This window comes from Nerophis ophidion, linkage group LG29 (assembly GCF_033978795.1).
Source record: "Nerophis ophidion isolate RoL-2023_Sa linkage group LG29, RoL_Noph_v1.0, whole genome shotgun sequence".
Taxonomy (NCBI): Eukaryota; Metazoa; Chordata; class Actinopteri; order Syngnathiformes; family Syngnathidae; genus Nerophis; species Nerophis ophidion.
The window spans coordinates 8,805,812-8,827,011 of NC_084639.1; the positions used below are offsets into that span (position 1 = coordinate 8,805,812).

At 38.8% G+C, this 21,200-nt stretch overlaps 1 protein-coding gene across 7 annotated transcripts in view; it reads right to left on the reverse strand.

The window, feature by feature from the left end:
• Positions 1–21,200, reverse strand: part of enox2 (ecto-NOX disulfide-thiol exchanger 2) — a 505,472-nt gene that overhangs the window by 68,151 nt on the left and 416,121 nt on the right. For all 7 annotated transcript variants that reach the window (XM_061891605.1, XM_061891604.1, XM_061891603.1 and 4 more), the window contains one exon: positions 5,220–5,334. In XM_061891605.1, the coding sequence (XP_061747589.1) occupies positions 5,220–5,334 (115 nt within the window). The remainder of the gene's footprint in view (positions 1–5,219; positions 5,335–21,200) is intronic.

The window sequence follows — 21,200 nt, forward strand, 5'->3', positions numbered from 1 at the left end:
TATACTTTTTATTATTTTTTTTGGGGACTAAAACTAGACTAAAACCTTTTTGACTTTTCATCGACTAAAACTAGACTAAAACCCTTTTGAGTTTTCGTCCACTAAAACTGGACTAAAACTATCACATATAAAAGTGACTAAAATGTGACTAAAACTAATAAGCATTTTAGTCCAAAAGACAAAGACTAAGACTAAATGTAAGATGGTTGTCAAAAACAACATGGTATGCTTAGACTTTTGGCATTTTGGGGGCAGGTATGCTTAGACTTTTGGCACTTTGGGGGCGGGTATGCTTAGACGACCCCCCCCTTTCTGATTGGTCAGGCGAAAAATGCTCAGGGCCAATCAGAAGTATAGCAGGGCGGGTCATGGTCAATATGTATCAAGATTTACGGAGGAAGAAGTGGATAAAAAAATGTCGGCTGAAAAAGAGGTCAGTTGAGGGACAGTTATTTACATTATTGAACTGGTTTGGAGTGATTGTAAGGGTTTACTGACTTGTTAGAAGAAGGGAAGCTCCACTGCTATCTTAGTTGAAAACATTTAATGCACTGCACTTGAGTTAATAAAAAAAGCTCCTGGACTTGCTAGTTCACACAGCATCCCTGCATGTGTGTTGTTTCGCTTGTTGCTGGTTTTATTACTTTTCTTCTCATCATAGTCCTAATACTTGTCAAGTATCCCATTTTGGCCGGAAACATCCTGTATTTTACACCTCTTTCCTAGCCTGACTAGCCAGCCCATCTCTTTTGCATTACGAAATTTGAATGTAAATGAAAAATCGTGTGGGCTGGCATTCCAGGCTACCTCTTTCCCGCCATATTAGCATTTTCCCTTAAATGTCATATATTTTAATGTAGTAATAATTTAAATACAAGTTAAGAAAAAAAAAACATTTCTCTGCCTCTCTTTTTCATTAACATGTGAAAAAGAGAAAAGTGTCATATTGAACCTGTGTGGTATTCTCCCGTCCAAAGGCAAAACCCAGTAACTAAATGTTGGTCAAAACTGAGCTGATAATAATTTTGGAGTTCCTAGGTGATATGCTTTACATTAGTGTATGCGATATTGTAGTTTGTTCCGTAAGTAAGCTGTTACGCGCATGGCAGGACCTAGCAACTACCACATAACCGCGTAGATACAACAGAAAAACCTAGTATCTCAAGGGACCAATCGGAGCTTCTTTGTCAGTCGCCTTATTGTCTTTAATGAGACATTTGCACGAATGGGGGCCGACGGTCAAGCTGATTATGTGATATTATGGCACGAGGGGATATTTGGAAGATTGGCCCGGGACGTTGCAAGCACCTTCATTAAATGTATTGTTCTTGATTCTTCCCCTTGCATACTCTTTTGGGCAGATAACTGTGGAGGTCAAAATAAAAACTGGATGCTGTACACGGCTCTTGCCCAATGTGCAAACGCAGAATGGGGCCCACCCGAGATTGTGATAAAATATCTGGAGAAAGGGCACACATTCATGAGAGCAGATTCAATCCATGGCTCAATCGGCAAGAAAATGAAAGCTCAAAAAAACATCTATACGTTTGATGACTTTGTAGATCTTTGTAAGACAGCATCAAGATAGATTGGTTTTCCTTTATTTTCTCAAAATCAGCTAGAAGTGAGTTACTACGTTTTGCCTTTGGACAGGAGTATTTTGCATTAGCAAATTTAACAATAATTGTCTTTATGATAGGACTTAATTTGAAATAATAGTATCAAGATTAAAGTAGTACATATAACCATTTGGATACAATATGGTGGGACGACTCAATACAATTTCCCATGTTTTTGAATCCAAAACTTCACAGGTAAGCCTTATTATAGGGGTGTTGAAAATAAATCGATTCTGGGGGTTTACATAAATCTTTGCCTTTCACTGTGATGACTTGCCATTCTATGCTTCTGATTAGTCATATGAAAAAATGCTCAGAGCCAATCAGAAAGAAGGGGCCGTCTAAGCATACCCACCCCACAAAGTGCCAAAACAAACATGACAGCGCGAGGAGAGATGCCAGGAGTACACAGAGAGCGCACAGACCGAGACGGCGAAGTGGAGAATCAGCGAGCCCTAACAGTTTTTATGCGCTTGGATTTTTGGCACTAATATGACACCATACGCACGCCTCTACACACCCCGAGCGTGTTCTCTGCACGCACGAAAAGGTGTTCGCTTTTCACTCGAAAAAAGGCGATTTTTGCCTCCTGAATCATTCCAAAAATGACAGAAAAGTGAACAAAATGAGCTGAAAGAGTGCAGGAAGGAGCCTATGTTGAAAGGTGTACGGAAGAAATAACGGAGGCATAATGGCTTTAACAATGTGTGGAAGAAAGTAGCACAGGGGAGCTGCCTCGACGGGTTGCAAGGAAGGAGGAAATGCATCAAAGTTTTTTCGGTGACAAAATACAATAGTTGTGTGAAAGGCCCAGTGCTAACTTTGACAGCAAAATTTGATTTAGTTTTAGTCATAGTCTTTTGACTAAAATATAATTTAGTTTTAGTCATAGTCTTTTGACTAAAATGTAATTTAGTTTTAGTCATAATTTAGTTATTTAAATTGTTTCAGTTTTAGTCTAGTTTTAGTTGACGAAATATAAGATTATACTCGACGAAAACTACAGCAGATTTAGTCGACTAAAGGGTAATATGTAAACGTTCCCTTCAATTTCTGAAAGTCAAAGCAAAACAGCGGAAAAATCACCGATACAAGTCGTATTTTGATGAAAATCATGTCTCAAATTTAGTATTTCACGAGTAAGCCGTGTAATAAACGGGATAACGTCGAGTGAGTTGTATGTTGTGGAAAATGCTTACCTGTGTGTGGATTTCGGGGTGATTCGACTGTAAATGTCGCTTCAAGTTTGTTGTGTTTTTCCCCGTAATCCTCGTGCTGCATTTCTTACACCGAGTCTTGTTATATTTGACCTCAAATATAAAATTTCCCCATATGTCTTCTCTCCTCTTCCTCCCCGGCGTTGACATGTTATCTTCTGCAGCGCATTCTCGGGTCAGTCTCAAACGCAAACTACGTTTACGTAACTTCCTTACCACGTCGCTCTGATTGGTTCGCTTCCCAACTCCTCCCGCCTCTTCCTAACAAAATGAGTTCCGATTGGATCTCGTCTCTGGCAAACATTTTCGCCTCGTTTTTATTCGTTGACGAATATGTCAATACACCTCGTCATCGTCTTAGTCCACGTAAATTATTTTTTTATTTAGTTATTGTCTCGTTTTAGTCAGAAAAAAAAGGTCGTTGACGATAACTATGACGAAAATTTTTCGTCAACAAAATTAACACTGGAATGGCCAAACATTCACTCATATAAGATTCTACAACAAAAATTCATCAATGTACAAACCCCGTTTCCATATGAGTTGGGAAATTGATGATATTATGGAGCGTAGATGTTGAAATCCCTAAATTTCTTGCAATTGCACTTTGAGAAACGTTGATCTTAAACTGATTTGACAATTTGCTCACGCAGTTGTGGACAAAGGGGTGACCCTCGCCCCATCTTTTCTTGTGAAAGACTGAGCATTTTGGGGAAGCTGTTTTTATACCCAATCATGGCACCCACCTGTTCCCAATTAGCCTGCACACCTGTGCGATGTTCCAAATAAGTGTTTGATGAGCATTCCTCAACTTTATGTGGTGATATCCTTTACACACTGATGTCGGGTTTTTGATGCAATACCGCCTGAGGGATCAAAGGTCCGTAATATCACTTAGGTGCAGTGATTTCTCCAGATTCTCTGAACCTTTTGATGATTTTACGGACCGTAGATGGTCTCAGTGGCCTAGTGGTTAGAGTGTCCGCCCTGAGATCGGTAGGTCGTGAGTTCAAATCCCGGCCGAGCCATACCAAAGAATATAAAAATGGGACCCATTACCTCCCTGCTTGGCACTCAGCATTAAGGGTTGGAATTGGGGGTTAAATCACCATAAATGATTCCCGGGCGTGGCACCGCTGCTGCCCACTGCTCCCCTCACCTCCAAGGGGGTGATGGGTGAGGTGAATTATATTTATATAGCGCTTTTCTCTAGTGACTTAAAGCGCTTTACATAGTGAAACCCAATATCTAAGTTACATTTTTAAACCAGTGTGGGTGGCACTGGGAGCAGGTGTCTTGCCCAAGGACACAACAGCAGTGACTAGGATGGCAGAAGGGGGGATTGAACCTGCAACCCTCAAGTTGCTGGCACGGCCGCTCTACCAACCGAGCTATACTGCCTGTCAAATGCAGGGAACACATTTGCCACATCTAGTTTCTGTGTGACAATCATTGGTACTTTAACTTTAACTTTAAAATCCCTAAATTCCTTGCAATAGCTCGTTGAGAAATGTTCTTCTAAAACTGTTCGACAATTTGCTTACAAATTGGTGACCCTCGCCCCATCCTTGTTTGTGAATTACTAAGAATTTCGTGGAAACTGCTTTCATACCCATTCATGGCAGCCACCTGTTCCCAATTAGCCTGCACACCTGTGGGATGTTCCAAATAAGTGTTTGATGAGCATTCCTCAACTTTATCAGTATATATTGCCACCTCTCCCAACTTCTTTGTCACGTGTTGCTGGCATCAAATTCTAAAGTTAATGATTATTTGCATAATTATTATTATTTTTTTTAAATCAGTTTGAACATCAAATATGTTGTCTTTTTAGCACATTCAACTGAATAAGGGTTGAAAATGATTTGCAAATCATTGTATTCCGTTTATATTTACATCTAACACAATTTCCCAACTCATATGGAAACGGGGTTTGTACCAATGATTGTCACACACACACTAGGTGTGGTGAAATTTGTCCTTAGCATTTGACCCATACCCTTGATCACCCCCTGGGAGGTGAGGGGAGCAGTGAGCAGAGGCGGTGCCGCACCCGGGAATAATTTTTGGTGATTTAACCCCTAAATCCAACCCTTGTTGCTGAGTGCCAAGCAGGGAGGTAAGGGGTCCCATTTTTATAGTCTTTGGTATGACTCGGCTGGGGTTTGAACTCACAACCTACCCATCTCAGGCCGGACACTCTAACCACTAGGCCACTGAGTATGTTGATCCCTTGTGGATCAATAAAGTTCGTCAAAGTCTAATTCCAAATCAAAATAGCACCATGTGATGTGTCACTCAAAAAAGTTTGTTTGAGTGGGTTTGACAATCGGCCTAAAATTACCCATTTTTGTCGGCGTGTGGAACGAAAGGCAGTGCTTACCTGAGTCTTCAGAGTCCTTGCTGTCCGGGCATTCCTCCATGTCGTCGTCAGACATCTCCATCTCCTCCTCACGCCGGATGTCCATCAGCTGCTCGTTGTGCATGTTCCTGATCTCCTGGAAAACAAAAGCCAGGGGAAAGACGGGTCAAGAGAGTGATCACTTTAGACCGGGGGTCGGCAACCCGAGGTTCCAAAGCCGCATGCTTAGAAGCTCCCTGGAGCTTTTTCAAAAATGTAGGAAAAAGGAAAAAAAAGGTGGGTAATATATTTTTTTGTTTTAATACGGTTTCAGTAGGAGGAAAAATATGATTTAAAACTTCCTAATTGTCAGAAAGCCCACTGTTTAATATTTGTGTTTATGCTTCACTGATGACAGTATATGTCCAGCGCCGTTTTGTCCTACTAATGTTGGCGGTCCTTGAACTCACCGTAGTTGTGTGACGCATGTTTTCATGTACAACTTTCTCCGATGTTGCCACAGAAAGACATGTTTTGTGCCACTCCTTGTCTCATTTTGTCCACCAAACGTTTCATGCTGTGCATGCATGCACGAAGGTGAGCTTTGTTTGTTATTGACTCGTGTGGAGTGCTAATCAGGCATATTTGGCCACAGCATGACTGCAAGCTAATCGATGCTAACATGCTATTTAGGCTAGCTGTATGTACATATTGCATCATTATGCCTCGTTTGTAGCTATATTTGAGCTCATTTAATTCCCTTTACTTACCTCGGATAAGCGGAAGATCAATCAATCAATTAATCAATGTTTACTTATATAGCCCTAAATCACTAGTGTCTCAAAGGGCTGCACAAACCACCACGACATCCTCGGTAGGCCCACATAAGGGCAAGGAAAACTCACACCCAGTGGGACGTCGGTGACAATGATGACTATGAGAACCTTGGAGAGGACGAAAGCAATGGATGTCGAGCGGGTCTAACATGATACTGTGAAAGTTCAATCCACAATGGATCCAACACAGTCGCGAGAGTCCAGTCCAAAGCGGATCCAACACAGCAGCGAGAGTCCCGTTCACAGCGGAGCCAGCAGGAAACCATCCCAAGTGGAGGCGGATCAGCAGCGCAGAGATGTCCCCAGCCGATACACAGGCAAGCAGTACATAATGGATGGAATTTATATTTGCATGTCTCATGCCACATTATCTGTATGTAATATTAAGTTGAGTTAAAGTAGCAATGATTGTCACACACACACTAGGTGTAGTGAAATGTGTCCTTTGCATTTGACCCATCTCCTTGTTCACCCCCTGGGAGATGAGGGGAGCAGTGAGCAGCAGAAATGGCCACGCTTGGAATCATTTTCGGTGATTTAGCCCCAATTCCAACTCTTGATGCTGAGTGCCAAGCAGGGAATATATACAGGGTTTCCCACACATTAATTCATTTGTGGCGGCCTGCCACGAAATAATTACGGCTGCCACAAAAAAAATAAAAACATGTTTTTGTTTTTTTCCGGCTTTTGACTCGCTCGACCGCTCATAAAAGCAATGGGACTCTGTCTGCGAATGGAGCTTGTGGTTACATATTATATAAATATGTATCCATCCAACCATTTTCTACCGCTTATTCCCTTTGGGGTTGCTCGTGCCTATCTCAGCTACAATCGGGCGGAAGCCGGAGTACACCCCGGACAAGTCGCCACCTCGTGACTATTATACAAATATGTATATAAATATGTACATAAAGTGTTGTAATTATATTCCAACTCCACCTTCTTCTTGGTCATCGCCGCCACCCCCAATATATATATATATATATATATATATATATATATATATATATATATATATATATGTATATATATATATATATATATATATATACATGTATATATATATATATATATACATATATACATATATATATATACAAATATATATATATATATATATATATATATATATATATATATATATATACATGTATATATATATATATATACATATATACATACATACATATACAAATATATATATATATATATATATATATATATATATATATATATATATGTATATATATATGTATATATATATATATATATATATATACATGTATATATATATACATATATACATATATATATATATATATATATATATATATATATATATATATATATATATATATATATATATATATATATAGGCTGTATTTCTGATAGTTGTGTATATGCCATGTTGTTCCAGACCACAGCAAATGTTACCCAGCTTGCAAATATTGTAATGAATCCATTTGAAGAAGACAGGCTGCAGTTTCCTTTAACTTGGACACACACGTCTATACCTTTGGCCATTTTAAACCACTAATATCCAGGAATTATCTCACCCTCTGAGAAGTTTGACTAATGTTTCCAATGGTGTAAAAATGTGTAGAATAAATATTACATTTCAACGTTTCTGTCAATGAAGATTCGCCTCAGCCTGCGACACATACCGGTAGTCACTTTGATAGTAGGCTAATATAAATAATATAGACACTTACGTCATGTGTTGCCTTCATTGTAACATTTATATACAAGTTTTATTTTTTTGCGGCTTCATACAGATTTGTTTTTTGTATTTTTGTTCCAATATGGCTCTTTCAACATTTTGGGTTGCCGAACCCTGCTTTAGGAGAACCATCAGATGAGCAAATATGACGAGGAGGCTCCTTTAGAGCGCCAAGGTTTTTGTTCTGACACATTTTTACTTTTAAAGAAAACTCATCCAGGACAAGAAAACATGACATTTTATTTTTAGCGCAGGAACAAAGAGCGGCGGTAGCAATTCTACTTTGTGTGCTCACGACTGCATCAAAAAGGAAGAAAGAATGCCTTAAGAGCTTTTGTTGATTCATGAGGCCTTTTATATATATATATATATATATATATATATATATATATATATATGTATATATATATGTATATATATATATATATATATATATACATGTATATATATATACATATATACATATATATATATATATATATATATATATATATATATATATATATATATATATATATATATATATATATATAGGCTGTATTTCTGATAGTTGTGTATATGCCATGTTGTTCCAGACCACAGCAAATGTTACCCAGCTTGCAAATATTGTAATGAATCCATTTGAAGAAGACAGGCTGCAGTTTCCTTTAACTTGGACACACACGTCTATACCTTTGGCCATTTTAAACCACTAATATCCAGGAATTATCTCACCCTCTGAGAAGTTTGACTAATGTTTCCAATGGTGTAAAAATGTGTAGAATAAATATTACATTTCAACGTTTCTGTCAATGAAGATTCGCCTCAGCCTGCGACACATACCGGTAGTCACTTTGATAGTAGGCTAATATAAATAATATAGACACTTACGTCATGTGTTGCCTTCATTGTAACATTTATATACAAGTTTTATTTTTTTGCGGCTTCATACAGATTTGTTTTTTGTATTTTTGTTCCAATATGGCTCTTTCAACATTTTGGGTTGCCGAACCCTGCTTTAGGAGAACCATCAGATGAGCAAATATGACGAGGAGGCTCCTTTAGAGCGCCAAGGTTTTTGTTCTGACACATTTTTACTTTTAAAGAAAACTCATCCAGGACAAGAAAACATGACATTTTATTTTTAGCGCAGGAACAAAGAGCGGCGGTAGCAATTCTACTTTGTGTGCTCACGACTGCATCAAAAAGGAAGAAAGAATGCCTTAAGAGCTTTTGTTGATTCATGAGGCCTTTTGGGTGCAAGTGGGAGAAAAAAGTGATAAGTGCAGCGCTGCCATTAGAGGGCGAGCACACATGCGTTGTGATGGCACAACAATGCCGCGATAAATGGCGTTCAACTGGCCGCTAACGGGAGAAAATGGCCTTCTTTAACACAAGACATGTTGGGTATCATCTCCTGCAACCTGCTCCCTCCTCCTACCTGAGCAGCAAGGGACTGTGGGATGCTGTTCTGCTTAACCACAGGTTTTTGCTGCACAGGGTTGTTGTTCTGTGGTCTCACACACGGCGATAGATTTGCCTCTGCTGTACATACATTATATCTCTTGCTCGCTCTTCTCTTTAAAATCCTGACATGTTCTGCAAGAAAATTGCATTCAGGGGCACGAGACGCCTTTTCGCCCCCTTTTAGGGGAACTGCGCTTTTTAGGGAAATTTTGCATATCGTTCACAATCATAAGAATTGAACACACGTCGTTCTTTTTAAGGATTTTAAAGATAATAAAAAACGTTCATATCAGTTAGTGTCATAGCCTTCAAAGCCTCTGAAGTTAAAGTACAAATGATTGTCGCGCACACACTAGGTGTGGTGAAAGTTGTCCTCTGCATTTGACCCTTCCCCTTGTTCACCCCCTGGGAGGTGAGGGGAGCAATGGGAGAAGCGTTGACCGCGCCCGGGAATCATTTTTGGTGATTTAACCCTCAAAACCCTGAAGTGTATATATATAATGTAGTAACAGACACCTTCATAACAATATTTAATATGTTTTATATACACACTGCAAGTATGTATATAAAGTAGTAACAGACACCTTCAGAACAATATGTAATATGTTTTATATACACACTCCAAGTATATATATAATGCAGTAACAGACACAATCATAACAATATACAATATGTTTTATATACACACTGCAAGTATATGTATAAAGTAGTACCAGACACCTTCACAACAATATGTAATATGTACAATATACACACTGCAAGTATGTATATAATGCAGTAACATAGACCTTCATAACAATATGTAATATGTGCAATATACACATTGCAAGTAGATAAATAATGTAGTAACAGACACCTTCATAACAATATGTAATATGTACAATATACACACTGCAAGTATATATATAATGTAGTAACAGACACCTTCATAACAATATGTAATATGTTTTAAATACACTCTGCAATTATGTATATAATGCAGTAACAGACACCTTCATAACAATATGCAATATGTACAATATACACACTGCAAGTATATATATAATGTAGTAACAAACACCTTCATAACAATATCTAATATGTTTTATATGCTCACTGCAAGTATATATATAAAGTAGTAACAGACACCTTCATAACAATATGTAATATGTTTTAAATACACTCTGCAATTATGTATATAATGCAGCAACAGACACCTTCATAACAATATGTAATATGTACAATATACACACTGCAAGTATATATATATAAAATGTAGTACCAGACACCTTCATAACAATATGTAATATGCTTTGTATACACACTGCAAGTATATATATAATGTAGTAACAGACACCTTCATAACAATATGTAATATGTACAATATACACACTGCAAGTATATATATAATGTAGTAACAGACACCTTCATAACAATATGTAATATGTACAATATACACACTGCAAGTGTATGTATAATGTAGTAACAGGCACCTCCATAACAATGTGTACAATATTTACCCTCTTTTAGTAATTTTAATCATTACTGGAACTTCTTTCCTCAGTCCATTTATTTCCATTTCCATAGCAACGCTCTTCCGACTTCTGGCAACAAACACGAATGTGTTCTAATCATGGCAGACTTGGTAATGACGATTCACAACCTTATATTTTTGAAGCTGAATAAACTGAGAATGACAACATGTTTCCAGAAGCGAGCACGGAGGAAGAGTGAGATGTTGGAGCAGACGGAAGACGAGAGAGTTAGGTGAAAGTGACTCAATGCTGCAAAATGTGGAATTTAGAAACAAGCTACATTGACATAAATGGAGTGCTCACCCAAATAAACCATAAAAAATGTCCTTAGCCAGCTGGACCAAAAACATAACTGTCCTTTGAGTAAATGTTATTACAACTACAGTACATACGCTGCCTGGCTAGTTATGTACAAACAAAACATGAAATTATACTTTACTGTAATATGATTGTTCATGCTTTTCAGTCAGCACAGTTTGGTGTCCGATGGCATTGTGCATTACAAACTTACACGCGTTCATGCTGATGTAGAAGTTAGCTTATCTCTTGCTGTGGTTAGCTTTTACGGCTAATACTGAAGCATGGGCATGTGTTAGTAGACTACAAAAAGAGTTCCTACAATAACAATGTCGATACAGTTTGGTTATCACACAGGTTACATAACGTAAATTAAGTATTGTTGACGGTTTTTGAATGCATTTTTAAAATGATTTAGAGGTAGAATTAATTGCTCCCATTAGCTGCATTGCTAGCCACCAAGAACGAGCCGATTTTTAAATGTCAGAACGTAAAAAAAAAAAAGTTTTGTGTTCTTGTCTCTCATATAGATAGTAGACAATAGGCACAATTCCAAGAAAAGTGCAGTTCTCCTTTAAGTCATCGAGCATGCAGCTATAAAATATAAAAATGGATACAGTAGGGAAAAAAAGTATTTAGTCAGCCACGGATTGTGCAAGTTCTCCCACTTAAAATGATGACAGAGGTCTGTAATCCAGGAATTCACATTTTAGGAATTGTAAAGAATTTATTTGTAAATTATAGTGGAAAACAAGTATTTGGTCAACCATTCATAGCTCTCACTGATGGAAGGAGGTTTTGGATCAATCGTCCTGTCCCTTTAGCAGAAAAACAGCCCCAAAGCATGATGTTTCCACCCCCATGCTTCACAGTAGGTATGGTGTTCTTGGGATGCAACTCAGTATTCTTCTTCCTCCAAACACGACGAGTTGAGTTTAAACCAAAATGGATACATGGATGATACAGCAGAGGATTGGGAGAATGTCATGTGGTCAGATGAAACCAAAATAGAACTTTTTGGTATAAACTCAACTCGTCATGTTTGGAGGAAGAAGAATACTGAGTTGCATCCCAAGAACACCATACCTACCGTGAAGCATGGGGGTGGAAACATCATGCTTTGGGGCTGTTTTTCTGCCAAGGGGACAGGACGATTGATCCGTGTTAAGGAAAGAATGAATGGGGCCATGTATCATGAGATTTTGAGCCAAAACCTCCTTCCATCAGTGAGAGCTTTGAATGGTTGACCAAATACTTATTTTCCACCATAATCTATAAATAAATTATTTAAAATTCCTACAATGTGAATTCCTGGATTTTTTTTTCACATTCTGTCTCTCACAGTTGAAGTGTACCTATGATGAAAATGACAGACCTCTGTCATCATCTTAAGTGGGAGACGGTGGCTGACTAAATACTTTTTTGCCCTACTGTATGTTTCATACATTTGATTTCTGGCAGTTCAAACATATACATGTAGGACGGAGGATTCTTACTCGTCTATCTTTGTCATTTTTCACAGCCGTGTTCCGAACTGTGTCAGTTGCGCGTACTTTTCAGATGCGCTACATACAACGCAAAATAGTACTCACAAAACAGTTATCAGTGTTGATAAATCACATTGTGCGTGCTGTATAATATATAGCATTTGCACCTTCTCCTCCCGGTATTGTGGGCCTTTTGATAATTAGCATATATTCTGCATATTCGTGAAGACAGATGCTAAATGGATTATTCTGCACACTTAACTGAACTGTGCTATCAAGTTTGCACGTGTTTTAGTACACGCAAACCTGAGCCAGCATGTTGCTCCATCAATGGGTTTTCTCCTCTCTGGTGGCATGGACATATTTCAAGTTGGCAATACCAGGAGGATTCATTTGGCTCCAATTGTCAGGGAGTAATGCGGGGAGCACGACACATGGCTTTCAATCACGGGGAAGCCAAACGCAGTCTGGGTTCGAACTCCGTGGAGTATTTTTGTGGCGAGCTGGAGAGGACTTTGTGCAGCGGTCCAATCAATACAAGCCTTGGCCAAAATGGAATGCAACAGTGGACAGGAATAAATGACGACACTGCTGAAGCTCGGGGATGCCACAGCATAATAAAACCAAAATACTAAACCCAAAACCAGTGAAGTTAGGACGTTGTGTAAATCGTAAATAAAAACAGATTACAACGATTTGCATATCCTTTTCCACTTATATTCAATTGATTAGAATGAAAAGACAAGATATTTAATGTTCGAACTGAATAAATATTTTTGTTTTTGCAAATAATAAATGATAAATAAATAAATGGGTTGTACTTGTATAGCGCTTTTCTACCTTCAAGGTACTCAAAGCGCTTTGACACTACTTCCACATTTACCCATTCACACACTGATGGAGGGAGCTGCCATGCAAGGCGCCAACCAGCACCCATCAGGAGCAAGGGTGAAGTGTCTTGCTCAGGACACAACAGACGTGACGAGGTTGGTTCTAGGTGGGATTTGAAATAGTGACCCTCGGGTTGCGCACGTCCACTCTCCCACTGCGCCACGCCGTCCCTTAATCATTAACATAATCATTAACATTAACATTAACATAATCATTAACTTAGAATTTAATGGCAGCAAAACATTGCAAAACAGTTGGCACAGGGTCATTTTTACCACTGTGTTACATGGCCTTTCCTTTTAACAACACTCAGTAAACGTTTGGGAACTGAGGAGACCAATTTTTGAAGCTTTTCAGGTTGAATTCTTTCCCATTCTTGCTTGATGTACAGCTTAAGTTGTTCTACAGTCCGGGGTCTCCTTTGTGGTATTTTAGGCTTTAAATGCCGCCACACATTTTCAATGGGAGACAGGTCTGGACTACAGGCAGGCCGGTCTAGTACCCGCACTCTTTTACTATGAAGCCACACTGTTGCAAACACGTGGCTTGGCATTGTTTTGCTGAAATAAGCAGGGGCGTCCATGATAACGTTGCTTTGATGCCAACATGTCGCTCCAAAACCTGTATGTACCTTTCAGGATTAATGGTGCATTCACAGATGTGTAAATTACCCATGCCTTGGGCTCCAATACACCCCCATACCATCACAGATGCTGACTTTTGAACTTTGCGCCTATAACAACCCGGATGGTTCTTTTCCTCTAAAGGTTTGATTTTTTTGGTAACACTTTAGAATGGGGAACATATTCACCTTTAATTAGTTCCTTATTAAAGTAACACAGACTTAATTTAGAGTTATTCGGACACTAGGGGACCATATAAGGCAGGGGTCGGGAACCTTTTTGGCTGAGAGAGCCATGAAGGCCAAATATTTCAAAATGTATTTCCGTGAGAGCCATATAATATTTTTTAACACTGAATACAACTAAATGCGTGCATTTTCAAGACCAACATTTTTAAAGTATAATAAGTCTTTTCCATTCATCCATTTTCTACCGCTTATTCCCTTTTGGGGTCGCTGGCGCCTATCTCAGCTACAATCGGGCGGAAGGCGGGGTACACCCTGGTAAGTCTTTTATTCTTTTTAATAACATTGTTATTCTGAAGCTAACCAGTAATAAATAAAATATTTCTTACCCTTAATGCGACTTCTTGAACAGGTGCGATAGAAAACGGATGGTTGGATTAAAATGCATGAGAATGTTTTATAATTTGAACGTTATTTTTAACACTGTGATTACCAGCGGAATTATTCATTACTTATCGTGTTAAGCAATGTCAGCTAAGATTTATCTGAGAGCCAGATGCAGTCATCAAATGAGCCACATCTGGCTCTAGAGCCATAGGTTCCCTACCCCTGATATAAGGGTTAGGGTTGCTAATAAGCAATAATTCTGAGGTTATTGAGGGAAGACTCATAGTTAATGGCCTTCTGGCTGTATAATAAGGCCATGCAGAATAAGGCATTAATAAGTACTTAATAATGACTAATTGAGAGTCAATATGTTACTAATTGGCATGTTAATAAGCCACTAATAATGGTAAATATGTGTTCCCTATACTCAATTTTTTTGTATACCGTATTTCCTGGAATTGTAGTCGGGGGGCTAATTAATTTAAAACCTCTTCTCACTCCTGCGCTTACCAAAGGCATGCGGTAAAAGTAAGCATGTGCTATTTTAAAACCTCTCACTCCGGCACTTACCAAAGGTACGCAGTAAAAATTTGAGTGTGATGTAAGCTTAGACCTTAAATCCTACTGAATACTTCTTCCCTTTATGCAATTTCAAATTACCGGTATTGAAATCAGCCTCCTCCGTTTTGAAAATGACGTCACGAGTTTGACCAGACGGTAATACTAAGCATGCGCTAATTATTTTGGGAAGCGAGCTTGACCCGGCAGTAATTCAAGGCAGGCGCATACTATATGCCCTGTGGCAATTCAAGGAAATACGGTTTATTGTATTGGTTTTGAAAATGAAAATAGCAAAATGTCCCCTGCTTGCTTTGCTTTTTCAGTGTGCGGCCCTCAGTGGAAATAGTTTGGACACCCTTGCTGTAGACGCTGATTGGCAACACGCATAAAAAAACATTTCGTTTTCCCCACCTCGTGTCGCCCTCCTCACAAAATTGGGCGGACATTGTTTTGCATCGCCCCGCCAAGTGTCCCGTTACTTTTGCACGCCACCCTCTCGCCTGACAGCATATTTTATGTAAATGTCACACGCTGAGCGATCGACAATCACCGCACAACCGCACACATTAGTTGTGTTACCAAACGCACACGTTCATACGTCGTTAATAATAAATGCGCTGTCAAAAAAAAATGAAAAAAGAAAAAAGATTAAAATCAATAGACTGAATAAAATATCCCGGCGCCTAAACTGCCAGGGGGAGCGAAACAAATTCGCCTGAAAGTAAATAAACTTTCAGCCATCTGTCAGTTGACATTTTTCAGACAGAGCCCGTCGGCAGAGGTCAGACACGCACACACACCTGCAACCATATGCTGCACACACACACCCACACACACACACACACACACACACACACGCACGCACGCACGCACGCACGCACGCACGCACGCACGCACGCACGCACGCACGCACACACATGTCACCTTCTTGAGACCTCGAAACACGCCTACCTCTTTAGGACCACCCTTTCTAGATATATAAAGATGTGTATTTACAACATTAATAATATATACATAATATGTAAATATAAAAAAGCTTGTTGTGAAAAATTAATTAGAATTTCACAAAAAAATGTGCAATATTATGATAAAAGTTGGAATTTTACTCAATAACAGTCGCAATTTTACCCAAAAAACTTAACACTTTGTCAATTTTGTGAAAAGTGTCACAATTTTACTTGACAAAAGTCACAATTTTATAAGAAAACTGTAAAATGTTGGCAATGATATAATCCATCCATTTTTACTTGGCAAAATCATGAGAAAAGTCATAATTTAATTAGAAAAAAATTCACTATTCACCAAGATCAACTAAAAAAATTGGCAATATTGTGACAAAAGTCGGAATTTTATACAACGAATGCCACCGCCTTGCATTAAAAAGTAACAATTTTACGAGAAAATATTGCAATATTACAGAAAGTAAATGAGAAATTGTTCCCAATGTTGTAAGAAAAAAGTCGACACATTGTGAAAAAAGGACTGCTTTTAGGTTGAAAAAAAAAGTTTTTGATCTTTTTGTTTGTAATTGGTTTTTCACCTTCATTATTGACTTCAAGTTATCACAGTATGTCTTATATAAACATGTTTTATTTTTTGTATTAATTTTATTTAGCCAAAGGGGGCGCATTTGAATTTTTTACACACACATGTTATTTCATATGTTGACCAGAGGGGGAGCACTTTTAAAACCGACACACACTCAATTTGAAAAATCCCTCCTTTTTTGGGACCACTCTCATTTTGATATATTTCACAACCTGGGGTGCAAATGAGACAATTTCTTCTCGATCATTAGATGCAATGGTTTTTCCGTATTGGGACCATGACTTAGGTCCTAACTTGTTCACACCTCCTCATATGGAAGCTACTTTTTCTTGTTGATGTCTCAAGAAGGGTAGAAATACAAGAACACACACACACGCACGCGCACGCGCACGCACACACACACACACACACACACACACACACACACACACACACACACACACACACACACACACACACACACACACACACACACACACACACACACACACACACACACACACACACACACAGAGAGAGAGAGAGAGACAGTATAGAGACGAGGTGATTAAGTATTGTCTTGAAACATGGAAGGATGGGCGAGATGCAGATTTCAGTCACAGTCATCACTACAGCTACCTTCCTCTACTAGTCTTTTTGTGTGTGTGCGTGTGTGTGTGTGATTTTGTGTGTGTGTTCTTGTATTCCAACTCTTCTTGAGACATCAACAAGGAAAAGTAGCTTCCATATGAGGAAGTGTGAACAAGTCAGGACATAAATCATGGTCCCAATATGGAAAACCATCGCATCTAATGGAGAATGTCTTATTTGCACCTCTGGTGGTGAAACCTGTCAAAATGAGGGTGGTGCCAAAAAGGAGGGATTTTTCAAATTGACCGTGTGTCGTTTTTAAAAGTGCTCCCCCTCTGGTCAACATATGAAATAACAAGTGTGTGTAAGAAATTGAAATGCTCCCCCTTTGGCCAAAATTTATTAAAAAAAAATAAAATTGTATAGAGACATACTGTTATAACTTGAAGTTAATAATGGAGATTAAAAACAAATTACGAATAAAAAATGTTAAAAACTTTTTTTTTTTTTTTTTTTTTACTTAAAAGCAGTCTTTTTCTCACAATGTGTCGGCTTTTTAATTGCAACATTGGGAACAATTTCTCATATACTTTCAGATTCTGTAATATTGCAATACTTTATTTTATATTACTTTTATATGTAAAATTGTTACTTTTAAATGCAAAACGGTGACATTTGTCACAGAAATTTCCGACTTTTATCATAATATTGCCAATTTTTTAGTTGATCTTGTAGGACAGTGACATTTTTTGAGTAAAATGATGACTTTTGTCATAATTTTGCCAATTGAAAATGGATGGATTATAATATTGCTAAAAATTTTAAGTTTTCTTATAAAATTGTGACTTTGAGTAATATTATGACTCTTTTCATAAAATTGCCAAAATGTAAAGCTTTTCTTCCAAAATTGCGACTATTAGAGTAAAATTCCAACTTTTATCATAATATTGCACAAATGTTCAGTTTTTTTTGTAAAGTTTTGAGTAAAATTATGACTTTTATGATAATACTGCAAAAATTGTGGAATCGTGACATTTTTCTTGTGAAACTCCAAATAATTTGACATAACACGCTTTTTTATATTTGCATAGTATGTATATATTATTAATGTTGTAAATACAATATGTTATATATCTAGAAAGGGTGGTCCTAAAGAGATAGGCATTTTTCGGAGGTCTCAAGAAGGTAACAAATACAAGAATGTGTTTGTGTGTGTGTTCCTCCCACAGAATGCATTAGCTGAGTCAAAACACTTCACTTGCTTAGTAGATATTTGGCTCCGTAGCGCTGCTAAATGCTTCTAAGCGGCAGCGGGACGCGTTACTTAGCACTAAGGAGCCTTGTCATTTTCTCGCATTTTATTTGATCTGCGACTGGTTGCCAACAGCACTGGGAGATCGAGAAGCCCGACACTTGCAGAAATGCATGTGGAGCCAACACAAAAAGACCATTTGTACTTGTGAAAATTAAAAACACATTCATATTCATATGTCAGGTTGCATGTGAATCGAATACTGTTGCCCGTTTAGAGGACAAGGAACCACATTTGGTAACATTCATTGTTCTACGACAGGGTGTAGAATCTGTTTTTTTTCCCAAGAAAAGTTACACAATTAAAGTGAAATAATATTTAAATGATAAAATATAGTAAAACATAAGACATCAAGGATTTGTACAGTAAGTTTGCTCAAATATTAAAGGAGCCTTATCATGCAAAACCAATATTCTTTAAACCAATTAAAACCCGCTGTTGTGCATCTGGGATCTGCAAAAGACCCAAGTATGTGAAATCAAAGTGTGGGAGCATTGCGAGATGTTTATAAAACACTTGCTAAAATTGTTCAGACTGTATCTCACGGCACACTAGTGTGCCACGGCACAGTGGTTGGAAAACACTGGTTAACAACTCAAAGCAGCTGTGCAGTGGAGTTATTTACATGATATAGAATAGAAAGGCTTTTTATTGTTAAAATACACGTCTTTCTCCAGGATCTAGCTTTAGAAAGTTTGACTTGGTAGAATGAATGCTGAATGGGTTATTCTTGTATAGCGCTTTAACACCTTCAAGGTACTCAAAGCGCTTTGACACTATTTCCACATTCACCCATTCACACACACATTTACACAATGATGGCGGGAGCTGCCATGCAAGGCGCTAACCACGACCCATCAGGAGCAAGGGTGAAGTGTCTTTTGCTCAAGGACACAACGGACATGACTAGGTTGGTAGAAGGTGGGGATTGAACCAGGAACCCTCAGGTTGCTGGCACGGCCACTCTCCCAACTGCGCCACACCGTCCCCAGAATTCTAGCATGGCTAGAAGTTTAACCTTTGCTAGCATTTATAGTTCCAGACCTGTATGTCAGCATCTAACAACTTTTTTTTAATAAATGATTAATTTATATAGACTAGTAAGGTAAGGTTTTGTACCTGACAAGTTTCAGCTGCCTTTTTGAGTTGTCACGTGATGTTAGCGTGACGTCATTAGCTTATATAAATCAACCATTTATAAATACACATCAGTAGGCTAAATGAACCTCTTCAACATATCTAACAACTTAGCCTCTCAAAACAATCTGTTTAGAAAGGGAGCAAAAAAAAGTGACTTTAAGAATAGGTCTGGAAAACTAAATCTATGCAAGTGTTCACCAAAGAACCACCATTACATTTTATGTAGACCACAAGGTAGTGTTTTAAATGAAGAAAAAAAAACGTATGACATGACCGTAAACTCTCCCGTGTGGAGGGGGTCCGGTCCGATCCGGTGGCCATGTACTGCTCGCCTGTGTATCGGCTGGGGACATCTCTGCGCTGCTAGTCCGCCTACGCTTGGGATGGTTTCCTGCTGGCTCCGCTGTGAACGGGACTCTCGCTGCTGTGTCTTGGATCCTCTTTGGACTGGACTCTCGCGACTGTGTTGTATCCATTGTGGATTGAACTTTCACAGTATCATGTTAGATCCGCTCGACATCCATTGCTTTCCTCCTCTCTAAGGTTCTCATAGTCATCATTGTCACCGACGTCCCACTGGGTCATTATTGTCACCGATGTCCCACTGGGTGTGAGTTTTCCTTGCCCTTATGTGGGCCTACCGAGGATGTCGTGGTGGTTTGTGCAGCCCTTTGAGACACTAGTGATTTAGGGCTATATAAGCAAACATTGATTGATTGATTGATTGACCCCTTTAATATAAAAGTGTATTCATTAAAAGAAAAATGATGCTGCCATATCATTACATTAACTTTAATCCCCAAAGATAAAAATATACAGCAAAAACGATGATAGTTAAAATATGTAATGGGCTGATATTATTTCATATTTTTTCTTTGAAAAATAGTTCAATTAACTAGGGCTGTGAACAATCAAAAACAATTATCGCATTAATAATGTACATTGTATACACACTTCAATCATCCATCCATCCATCATCTTCCGCTTATCCGAGGTCGGGTCACAGGGACAGCAGCCTAAGCAGGCAAACCCAGACTTCCCTCTCCCCAGCCACTTCGTCTAGCTCTTCCCGGGGGATCCCGAGGCGTTCCCAGGCCAGCCGGGAGACATAGTCTTCCCAACGTGTCCTGGGTCTTCCCCGTGGCCTCCTACCGGTTGGACGTGCCCTAAACACCTCCCTAGGGAGGCGTTCGAGGTGGCATCCTGACCAGATGCCCGAACCACCTCATCTGGCTCCTCTCGATGTGGAGGAGCTTCAATCAGGCAATTCAAAATAAGGATAAATGGGTTGTACTTGTATAGCGCTTTTCTACCTTCAAGGTACTCAAAGCGCTTTGACACTACTTCCACATTTACCCATTCACACACACATTCACACACTGATGGAGGGAGCTGCCATGCAAGGCGCCAACCAGCACCCATCAGGAGCAAGGGTGAAGTGTCTTGCTCAGGACACAACGGACGTGACGAGGTTGGTACTAGGTGGGATTTGAACCAGGGACCCTC